General features: G+C 27.6%; 1 protein-coding gene across 1 annotated transcript; it reads left to right on the top strand.

The window, feature by feature from the left end:
• The first annotated feature begins 8,567 nt into the window (after positions 1-8,567).
• On the top strand, positions 8,568-10,975 carry LOC105617168 (zinc finger protein 512B-like). The gene is made up of 4 exons (XM_012198735.1): positions 8,568-8,585; positions 9,126-9,196; positions 9,306-9,535; positions 10,653-10,975. The coding sequence occupies exons 1-4, from the start codon at positions 8,568-8,570 to the stop codon at positions 10,973-10,975; spliced, it is 642 nt and encodes a 213-aa protein (XP_012054125.1).
• The last annotated feature ends 2,064 nt before the right edge of the window (positions 10,976-13,039 follow it).

Genomic DNA, 13,039 nt, shown 5'->3' with positions numbered 1-13,039 from the left:
GTATAATTATTTATAGAATATATTAATTATTTAATTAATTCGTTAGTAATTAAAGTAGGTAGTAAATAAAAAGAACTCCTATTTATTTTGACATAGTAAATTAGTAATAAGTAAAAATATGGATTTCTTTTTATTACACCTAATATTTAACAATGATTTAAAAATAATCATTTTTGAATCATTGTAAAATAAAATGATTTAAAAACAAGCAAAAAAAGTTAATTTTACACAAGTAAAAAATAATATTTACCGCAAGATTGCTCCACCGATGTCTCTCCCAGATCTCCTCCTCCTCTCAGAATTGAGTTGACATCTTACGCACAGGACACTCGTGTAAAACACTCGCGAATGCATTATAATCGCGCGCGGACTATAACTTGAGTCCGATAACTTGAACGGCACTCCCGAAACAAACGCGCGACGCGACGAACCGGCTGCGGTTCGTTTATTTTCAAATAAATCGGCGACGAGGATTAGCTTCCCCGTTAGATTTTTACATGAAAATAACGATTTTACTCAATATCTAAAATATCTAAATATATATATTTATCTAAATATACATTCAGATAATTTTTAAATATTTGAGAAAAACCTTTTTTTCATGTAAATATTCTCAGGGTACTGAGCCCTCCCATCACGTCAAGGTCGTACCTGTGAGAGAGAAGATATCATCTAAAAAATGTGAAATAATATGTAGCTATTATCTCTATTCTATATGCAATTATTATGCAATTATTGATTAACTTTTAGAAATTAAACACACGTCTGCAATTCGTCATCATTGCGAAATAAATTCAAAGCAGATAAAAGGGCTGAATTTTTTTTATAGATGATGTCTGTAAGATATGATTACAGTCAACAAAATGAGCTAGAAATTAATAAAAAAGAGAAATATTTCTTTTATTATTGACAAATAGTTCCAAAGTTACTTTTAATTTTTTATATACAGATTATAACGAAAGATGCACAAAAATAAAAAATTAATTAAATTATTAATTACATAAATTATATTGATGATGAAAGCAGGAATTGCGTTATTTGCATAAGAGTTTTTTTATATTAATGTTCTTTTTTTACGATACCGTTCGTACAAACAAGTAGCCGTGTCGCGTGCCACTTTCTTCTTTACATTTCTTTTTGAAACTTATAATCGCAAAAAATGCTAGATATAATACGAAATCTTATATTTTATGAATATTTTATGAATAAATCTTGTATTTTATGAATATATATAATATAATTACTAGTATGATTAATTATTCATTAAGTACAACGTTTAGTATTATATTTGGCATTCTTCGTGATAAGATTTCAAAAAGCAATATGAAAAAAAGCTGCACGCGACGCGACTACCTGCTTGTACGAATCTCGGTATGTGAGTGACTGCGCAGTAAAACGCGTAAACATGACGCGCCGCTCCGTGTCACCCCGTGCCATCCCCACTCCAAGGTCGCGCGCCAACCTAACTGCCGAAATATTAACTGCCGCATATTACGAAGTAAAATAATATATTCTTTACTAATATATATTTAATATATATATTTAATAATATATTTTTGATGTTCTCCGATTAATGAAACAATTTTTTGTACCTAATATGTACCTAATTTTAGTGGCGCGAGTCGTTAATGAGATATCATAATTATATTGTTATACACCGAGGAAGATATTTGACGATCATTTTATATATTTAAATATTTCAATGTATCAATTATTCATCAATACAATGTGCTAACAAAAGGCAAGTAAAAGTTTTTATTAATGTCTTTCTTATATAATTGCTCACGTGAAGTGCTTTTGATATCCCATTATATCTTAATTTTTATTGCTTTTTTTTATGATGTACAATATTAAAGATTAATAATATATCATATATCCTTTAAATGTAAAGATTTATTTTAAATTATGAAACAATTTCGACTAAATAGAATAACACGTATAAATAGCATGCACATATATTTAGAGATGTAATTTAAATATGTTTATACAATTTATCTTATCTTCAACTTTTCTCGTACTAAGAATGCGCAGTAACACGAAAAGCACAGAATTATACGATTCAAAGTGATAAAAAGCCACAATTTGAAATATTTAACATATAGAATCTCATTTTTATACTATACATGTGAGAACACATGAAATATCTAGAATATTTATGAGTTGTGCGCAATGAATCTGAAAAAATAAAGTAAAAACCGTGCAACAAACCTATTAACCCTTAGCACACTCCTTAGTTTCAGGCCTTACGTAATTCTCGTTCGTAGATATTTGAATTTTCATCATTAATTAATGCGACACCCGGAGCGACTCGTCCTTCTGCTAAAACACGTCCTTCTCCGTCCGAAATCGCCGAGCGAATACCGAAGTGATGACGTATCAAGCACTGCGCCGCGCGGCACGCTCCCCCCTCCCCCCTCGCTGTTCACCGCGTGACCTTCTACACTGCTCACTACGCTGTACGCCGTTCGAATACCCAATTATTACGTATAAAAAATATTCACGGTTTATTCAATTATTCATATTTTGACAAACGAGTAACGTCGTACATTTTGCGCTTTGCTTTGTGGCATCTCTAGCACTTGTTAAATCCTATATTATTTGCGCGGTTCTTATAAACATAATCAGTAATTGTTGTTTGCGTGTGGAGTATTTTTAATATTCCAACATTATGTCTCAATTTTGAATTAAATAATTTTACTCTGTTGTTTTAGTTAAATTAATGAGATATTGAGTAACAGCAGTGACGATTTATAAATATGGTTAAAAATAAAAACTGGATGTAACGTGATATTATAAATTTAACGTGATATTATATGCACAATAAATTTCATAATAAAGAAGCATCCAGAATTAATGAATCAATTCTAAGCAGATTCGTAAGACTCATAACGTGTTTTCAAATAAATACTTGTCAATAAAACTTGTAAGAATTTATGATTAATATTCTAATTTTATGCGTATATATATCGTAAGATACTATTATTCGTAAATATCTATATTTCTTGTAAATTTTTAACTAATTAAAATAAATAAAAATATTATATAAAAATGTAAATACTTAAAAATTCCTACAAGTCTTAAAAGAATATGTTATAAGCCTTATAATTCTGCTTAGAATTTAGACATAAGTTTATCTCAATCTGTTCTAATTTATTCAATACTTATTTATTAACTGTTGCTTTTTTGTGACTCATGCAATATATTCATACCCATTCAAAATATGATCGAAAGTTAAACGCGGAAGAAAAATATTATGTTAAATAAAAATAATTATGGTCTGTAATTATTGCGAAATAATTATAAATTCTGTTTTCTATCGCGTTTGATTCTAAGTGAATGAATTGTACGAAATGTCTGTGATATACGATTGTCGTCTCCATTTATGATTATGAATATCTAACCGCGAGCTAATAATCGTATACTGTATAAGCATTTATAAAGTATGATGTTTCGTATTATTTAGTCTGATTACATTCTAAAAAGAGATGTGAAACACCCAAAGCGGCACGAGACTATCTGTCTGTACGAGTCTCGATATGAAAATGACTATAGACTACGCTGTGACCACGCGCGTAAACATGACTCGTCGTCTGCCCGCCTGCCGTTTCAAAACAAATCTCAAGGCCGCATTGTCTAACTGTCGAAATATTAATGTATATTACGATAATTAAAATAATCTATTTGTTACATTTTTAATGTTCTCTATATCTTAGATTTCTCATCTATATCTTAGCTATTTCAATTGTGTTATAATACAGGTATGCGATATAATAGATACAATATTTCAATAAGCGATTATTTTAGTTTATTATATCTTTATATTACATAAATCCGTGCAATATACACAATATTTTTAAAATTAGGAGAAGCTCGTATACTTCATAAATTAATATTTTACTTAACTGTTTTATTAATTGTAATTCTTTTTCAATTTAATAACTTTCCTTTAATTTTAATAATATAAAAAAGAATATCTCTCATAAAATCTCATAAAAAAGAATTAATTATATTTATATATATATACACACACATATATATATATATATATATATACACTATTTTTGCATAAATAAATAAGTGAAACAACATTAAATAATTTAAATAAATAAGTATACTTATATTAATTTGTACTTATTTATTTATGGCTGTAATTTTCAAGAAATTATTTGTAAAAGAAGTTAATATAGATAAGCAAATAACTGAAGAAATATATAACTGACATAGAAAGAAACAATGACAAAAATACCAAACCATTAAATCTTGAAAAGCGTTCTTTTGATAGAAACAATATATCTTTTGACAGAAACAATATATCTAGTATGATCATTAATTAACTAGATATGAGCAATTTTCTTATAGAAAATCTGAAGAATGCACTTTTATGAACAGACTTGAAAAATGGCAACGGGAGGAATCCTCGTTTATCACGATGGAAATCTTTCTATCTTTTTCTTTCATCAAAACAAATCGTCATAAAATTATCTAACGCTCATATCGTATTTATCAAATGATTATTATAGATATAATTATAATAATTATCATATACATAATATAAAGTGTTTGATTTTATTTATTTGATTTCAAAATTTTAATTTAGACTTAAAGTTTAATGTTAATTTATATATTAATAAATTAAATAAAAATTACAAGAACATTATGTATATTAAAATGATCAAATAAAACTAAAAATCTTGATGTTCTTCTAATCATATTATAAAATTTCGGCTTGATTACTGATAGTCTAGACTTACTACAGATAGACTAGACTTAGGAATTTAGCATTCTGAAAGAAAAGATTGGCTGAATATGGTATAGCATTTTTAATTAATTGCAGCAGCAAATTTTTGGTTGCGTTAGCCTGAAATTCTATACTAACATTGTGAATAGGCTACCATAATCAAAAATTGGTTGTTGCAATTAAAAATATTATGCTATATTTTACCATTTAATTTATTGCAACAGCCAATTTTTTTTTCAGTGCAGGCATTTAAAACTTAATGATTCACTCAATAGAGCATTTCACACTTTAGACCGCAGAGATTTGCTTTTTAAATTTCCAATTCATTTTTATTGAGATTCCCCTGCAAAGAAGAGAGTGAAAGTATACCGGTAACCCTTCCAGGAGAATCGGCAGACAATGGAAGTGAGGTCAGAATGTCCAGTTCCGTTGGGACTGGGAGCAACGCTCAAGATCAAGTATCTGCAACCTGTATTCTGCCAGCGGGAAACTGGGCGTAGTTATCAGTCAAATCTACGACTATACACGACAAACGTACTGAGATCCTTTCACTCGTCTCTTCCTTTCTTAATCATCCTCGCGAATCACTCGTCACCCTTACAATGCCGTTGTAAGTTCTATGAACCAAATGCGGAAGAAAGTCGTTCGATCAAAGTCACTCTTTCTGCACTCTTTGGATCGCAGCTCTCGAACTCTTATCCATTTGTAAGGACAAGAGATAGCTCTTTCAATGTTTCGAAAAATAGACCGTACAGTCAAGTCCTTGGTGCAAATATGATCTCGTAATATTAATGATGCTGATACAACCGAACAGAAATACAATGGATATATTAAAATAGAATTATTTATAACATTATTACTGAATTGTATAATATATATTCGAAATTAAAAATTAAAAAATTTAGAAAGAGTATATATAATTTACATATAATTATAAAATCTCTCGTTGTATGAATTTAGTTTTCTGTTCGAAGAATTAGGTATCTATTAAATGTTAAAAGATTTATGCATTAATATTTATGCATTAATATTTAATTAATATTTAATTAATATTTAATTAGTCAACATTTTTTTTATTTTAAAAAACAGGAAATTAATAGCTATATAAAATCTAATTAATGTTATACTCTATGCACATTTAGATATTTATAGTCACCAACATAATGAATCATATATTATTAATAAGACATTGCTGATAGCTGAATATATGAACGCGATAAATTTAGTATATAATAAACTCGTTTCATGCAAGACTATGCATGACTGGCGATGCAGAAATACCGATGTCCAATACGCAAAGGGTTTTATTCTTTTATTAAATATAAATTGCACTTAATAAAGTGATATCTCAACGGACACATAATTTTACGTAAAATTAAAATTTATATTTAAATGACATGGAAAGTGCTACAGATTTCACTTATTTACTTCGAGCGAGCATTTATACGTAATGCTGCTTAAAAGTAATGCTGCGAATTGGAAGGCCATGTGACTTCTAGGCATCAATGAACACAGCAGCCCGATTTTCGCTAAACGTGATTAATCATCCGTTCTGTAACGCCGCGCTAGTGCCGCAGTAAACGCAATTTTCAAATACTATCATTACAACAAGATCGAGAGATCTATCTTTCACATCGTACTAAATAATGCTCTTGATCGCATCTTTTTCTGTTGCTCTTTTCCTGTTGAGCTTCTCCTTCACCCAGTTTTATTTGCTTTCTTTTCTTATGTGCGCACATTAGCTACTCTCACTGGAATTTAGGTGTAATCCGATTTTTCTATCACGCATTAGTACAATCAGGTGATACTCCTGACTGCATAGTATTAATGTCTCTAAGTAAATGACAAAGCGTTACATTTTGTATATTTAAAAGTCATATAATTCAGTTTGCTCTCGAATTTTATAATGATAATAATTTTACGTTAAAATATTATATTTCTATTATATTTCTTCCTTTAAGGCAAGATTACTTCGATAAACTTAACCTTGTCTGTTATAATTATCTCATAGATTTTTTAGATATATAAATAATACAATATACTAGTATAATAAATATATGCAGTGGCAAATTGTTATTATTAAAGAAAGCATCTGAAGTATTAAAGTTTGATATACATTGGATATCTTGGTTGATCAAACGCATATTATAATGTTATTCATTCTAATTAGAATGTTGACAGTGCTATCTCCTGAATCAAAGTTCGACAGTAATAAACTACAACATACATAATAAAATACTAGTTTCGTAGTCACTTCTATGCCAATGGGAATAATTTCTCCTCCGCTTATATTTCAAAATATGAAGTTTTAAATGCATATTGAATGTGCACTGATATTTGATTACATATTTCCATTTCACTGCTATAACGATAAACAAGAATAAAATAAGAACATGTTTTAACGAACATGTTTTAAAAAAACGATATCACTTTCATATGTTTACGAGCACGCGTAAGATGACGATTATGAGGGTGTTCAATGCTAATGTTATCATCATTTATCATATCTGTAATTCAACACATTCTATTTTTTGGGGTCAGGAAATCGATAAGAATTCGCGATTGAATGAGCAATTCATAGAAAAATCTGATTATTTACCTTTCAATTACGATGCAAGCAACTGTATTGATAATGATTGATCAAATTACTTTATACATGTCAATCGAGTAACAGTTTTATAAATACAATTTGTTATGATACAATCTTGATTAAATAGTTTACATTTTATTATAATTTCTTTATTACTTTGGATAGAGATTTGCTAATTTTAAATTTATAACTTTCTAAGCAGGTTTTAATAATTTTTTCATAATATAGACAGAAAAAACGATTTTGCTGAAGTATAAAATTCGGCTAAATGTCTAGAAACTTATTTAATTAATTAATTAATTTTATTTCTTTTATTTAATTATGTTGGCTCATCAAAATAATTATGGATCAAAATAATAATTCAAAGAAAAACATAATGGCAACTATAAAAATTTCATACAATTAATTTAGATTAATGTACATAGTTCAATAAACTAATATATATTATTAAAAAAAACTAATATATATTATTAAAAAAATTATTTTATAATTGCTATAACTATAAAAAAATTTATTTTTAACTATATATAATAATATAAAACTTATATAATTATCACCTTTTATTATAATCTTTTTTTATTACCACTATGTTTTCTTTTCTAAAATGCTCAAATATGAATATAAATGCATAAAAGTTTTGTTTCTATAGTTAAATTTAAGCATATAATATAATTGTTTAGATGATCCAACATAATTACTTTCTTGATTTTTGTATATATTTTTCCATTTTTCCATATAAAAAATGATATTAACAATAAATATTAATAATAAATATTAATAACATAATGTAATTTTTTAATACTATCGTTTCTTTGCAAACGATGAACCTGATTTGCATATTAATATTTCTATCTCTTCGTGATGTCATCTATGTTTATTATTCTTCTACATTAAGAGCAAATATCGTATACCATCATTAAATGCGGCACCTCGATTGAGGATCGCTGTATAATGTCTTGCAATATCGCAATGTCACGATCGCATCGAAAACACGTTCTACTTCGGTTGACTAGATTTACAGTTAGTTTCGATCTAGTAATCTCAAACTAGTAGGTTTGAAATAGACTTGTTTTTAATTTGCTAATGGGATATAGGTGCGTATGCACGTATCCAGTTTCCAAGACAGACCATCAGTATCGGGTAGGGAGAACGAGAAAGCGTCATGTATAAAAACGAACGGTCCATCGGAACAAATCCGCAGTATCCCATTCGTTGTCCGCTCACCACGTATTCTGAAAAATGCTCCATCTACCCTCAGTAAGTAGAAAAAGATAGATGGGGAGATTTCCGAGGACTGTGACAGGAGTCGCGTGGAAATCGCGGAAGCGGAGATTCACGGCGTTTGGTTTTCTTGTTCGACTCAGTTCGCGAACGAGTTCCGGTTTTACAGCGAACAATAGCGATGGAAAGTGATTGTCGATATATTTCCATACTTTCTGTGTACGATACATAATACGGTAGCGTTCTCATAGATTCCGGATATTCTCATGTGGCGCAAGAGTGATGGTATCGAATTCGACGCGTCGCCAGCAGCACTTTCCTCAGAAGGAAGAAAGAGCATTTTAATAAACTTTTTTTTAAGTGTCCGCTCGCGAATAAGATGTTTCTTGATAAGAAACTACTGCTATTCACATATTCATATCGTCCACTAAATAATTGAATTTCGACGTAACGGTAGGGAAGAGGTGATACATTTAAATTTCGATTAATCCAAATTTAATATTTGAATTACATGTAATTTTCTTATTTTTTATATTTAAATTATTTGTTAATGTATTATTCATTTTATTATTCCAGATAATCACTCTATGTTTATTAATTAAAACAACGTTTGCTAACTTATCAGTGGATAATGCTGGATGGCATGGGTCAGTAGAAATGAGATTTGATAATCGTATTCATTACTTCTAATGTAATATGTATGTTAAGATCAAATTATTGTGTTGCAACTCCTAATTTCTGTTCTAATTTTGACAGACTATCTGATTTCGACATCACGAATTACGTGTCTAATGATCACAACATTCATCAGAATATTCCTTCTCATGGATCATATTCTTCCTTCGAAAATGGTGGCGATTTTCATTTAGATATGGATCAAGGATTTAAAGACAGTAACATTCAACATACAATCGTTCAAGCTGTGCCGATCAATGAGCATGTGGAAATTACAAAGCCAGTGCCGGTACCAGTTATAAAAAATATCGGTAAGGTTAACTACAAATTAAAAAAGAAAGTAACAGGATTATACGAAATTGTAGAAAACAATAATTTAAAATTTACCATATAGTAATAATTATTTGTATATAATAATATTATTATATAATATAATAATAATTATTTATGTAATATTACAATAATAAGGAATACAAAAACATTATGATACAGTTTATAATATTGATAATATGAATAAAACATGTGTTCACGTCATATTGAATACAATCGTAACTTTTAATTTAAAATGAAAGAAATGTTATTGATATATTAATGATAGCAAGAAATTTATATAAAAGATAACTTTCATTTAAAAAAATAGAAGAACGTATTTGCCAAATATGTTAATTCTGCCTTTTACATAATTAATGAAAGTAATATCCATATGAAAGTAAATATGAAGAAATTTTTCTTATCTGATTGATCGAAATAATATTCATGGAAAAATTCTTGTTTGATCCACATGTGCGGATTTGCGAAAACTTCAATTTCCACCTTTGAATACTAAAGCATGTTATGAAACTGATCATATTAAGTTTCATTCTTTACATGGTACTTTCTATTTCTTTAATTAAACAACTTTGCGAAAATATTTTTCCGAAATTAATTATTAAACAAATTTTCTTTTTCATATTGGTTTTGATAATAAATATATTAGATAATACAATTTTGTCTTATTATGAGATATTAATTTAGATAATATCTATTATATTACAAGCACATAAATTATTTGATCAATGTCATTATGTAATGACGAATATATCGAAATGTTAATTTCATTTTTAATTAACTTTAATTTTATTATTACTAATTTCGATTATTACTAATTTTGTAGAAAATAGCATTATCTGTTAATTTTTTTCTATTATTCACGTTGTGAATAATAACTACTAACTAAGATTGTTGTAAATAAATGTTTAACAATGTTTTATATATTCTCAATAGCTCTATTTTTTGGACCTTAATTTTCAATAGAGTCATTCAAAATGTTCAGCATAATATAAAGCTAACTTAAAAATGATTGATTTAAAACAATTTTAATGTTTTGATTACACTTAAGAAAAAAGAAAATACGAAGTACTTAAATTCTCACGTTTCTTGAGATTCCAGGAATTCCAGTGCCACAACACGTGTCAATACCTGTTCCTCATCCTATGGCAGTAGGTGTTGCTCAACCTTATCCTGTTCACGTGCCGGTCATCCAACATATTCCTGTGCCGGTTGTGAAAACCATCGCAATTCCAGTTGAAAAGAAAGTCCCATATCCGGTGGAGAAAATCATACCAGTGCCCGTGGAAAAGCCGGTGCCAATAACTATTGAGAAACATGTGCCCGTTCCTGTGGAAAAGCTATATCCGATTCATATACCGATTTATAAGCACGTCTTCCACCGAAGAAAAACAAAAAAACGTGGCCGTAAATGGTATTATTGAAGAAAGTTGGGCTATAATTAGTTATAATTAAACGAGATTTCAATGGATGACACGAATAACTATTGATTCGTGGAACATTTTCTCGCAAAGACGAATGACATTAGATAGCGAAAGTAAACCCATCATTCTTAAGTCTTGTTGACAGGATTGTTATACTTGTTAATGACGCGAAAGCAATATTCGCTTCCTTGCTTGTTTTTTAGTAGCACCGTAGCACAATTGTACTTATACTTGTTAACAAGCATTGTTCATTATTGCCAAATAATAATCTTATTTAATAAATAAATTTTTTTGTATTGTATGTGTAAGATTCTTTATCTGTTAAGAAATGTAACAAAATGTTGGTAATAAAAATTTATAAAATTATTAATTTGTCAAATATTTCTAATTTATTATTCTAGATTAAACAATAATATATGCGTAATGATTCTGTAGTTCAATTATTTGCATTTTGATATTTTTTTTCTTTTATAATAAAGAAGAAGGTAGTATTATGTGACAGTATTATCCCAGTTACATTTTACACATAACTTTGTTAGTATTAGTAATCAATATTTAACTTTTAAACTTGAGAATTACATTCACACGTTAAGTAGTTGTTGAATTGATTCTGAATTTAAAGTTACGAAATATTTATTATTTAGGACACTATTAATAAAAATGTGGCGACATTGCATAACGATGAAAAAAAATAATGTGACCTTGGTGGTAATGTGACCTTCCATAAAAAATTAGTTTTGTTTAAAAAACAGTACAAAATTAACAAAATTAAAATTGATTACAAAATTAACAAAAAAGTAAAACATTTTAAAATGTATGCGAATAATATGTGTACATTCACACAACTTCTGCATATAAGCTGCATATAAGCTCAATACTAAAAATCTCAGTGTACTAAAAATAGTATACGTAATACAAAATATAGATTAACAGTAGAGCTAACTGATTATCAAATAATTATTTTGATACGAAAATCTCAAAAAGAAATTGTGAATAATCAATATTCATAGAGGGTCATATTGGCAAAATGCCATGCTATTGTTTAAATATTGTTTAATATTAACTCAAAATATTTATACAGTCAAATAAAATATTAAATAGCAAACAACACACTCAAAAATATATATACTTGCGATAATATGCTCAAATTTAAGAAAAATGAAAAAGTAGGTGTAATTAAATGCTAAAATATATTTTAGAAATGTTTCGAAATACTTGTAAGTATTATAAAAAATGTATTACAATAAGTGCTGGCTTTTAATTATTGGTATATTAATGTCACGGTGTAACGGCGAGCTACTGAACAAATAATTCTATAAGTAATCGCTAGAATTCGCCACTTAATAGCGAAAATATTAAGAGAGACCACAATATACTGGCCATACTGGCCATAATATCACCTTTTCTAAGTTTTTGAAAGAATAATTTATATAGAGAATAATTTAAATTAAATCTCAAATTGGTACAAATTATTATGAAATTTATAATTTCTGTTCAAAATAATAAACTTCAAACATATATTGATAAATTCAGATTAATTTTTGAAAAACAATTTAATTATAAAATTGTCCATCTTTGTCTATATTCTTATTAACTAATTACAATTATTATTGTTAGATTATACAATAATTTAATAATTGATTTAATAACATAATTTATTTTGAGCAATAAAACATATTAAAGACTGTAAAAATAATTTTTTGTACACAAAATTCAAATCTTAAATATTTAAGTTTCACATTGAAATTTTTCTTTTTATACATATCTTTTAATAAATCGTAAAACGATTAATTATGAAAGTTACTGTATTACGCAAATTATTAATAATATATTAAATGAATATTTTTTATTCCTTTGATTATTAAAGAACCTTATAATTAACATATATTTTTATTAAGAAATTGAAAAAGAAGGATATAATTAAGAACAATAAATACAATTATTTTCTAATATATATAGATATCTAAATTGTTGTGTAATTGTTATGCAAATTACAATTATTATTGTTAGATTATTTTGTTAGAATATTTTATGCACTTTTATATTAAACTGTAATTAATATAT

The sequence above is a fragment of the Atta cephalotes genome, assembly GCF_000143395.1.
Source record: "Atta cephalotes unplaced genomic scaffold scaffold00012, whole genome shotgun sequence".
NCBI lineage: Eukaryota > Metazoa > Arthropoda > Insecta > Hymenoptera > Formicidae > Atta > Atta cephalotes.
This window is presented reverse-complemented; position numbering and strand designations above follow the sequence as displayed.

Bases quoted from the DNA above. Each gene is read 5' to 3' on its own strand.
- LOC105617168 (XM_012198735.1), top strand. The intron at 9,197-9,305 runs GTCAGTAGAAAT...TAATTTTGACAG, and splicing joins GATAATGCTGGATGGCATGG to ACTATCTGATTTCGACATCA. The intron at 9,536-10,652 runs GTAAGGTTAACT...TTGAGATTCCAG, and splicing joins ACCAGTTATAAAAAATATCG to GAATTCCAGTGCCACAACAC.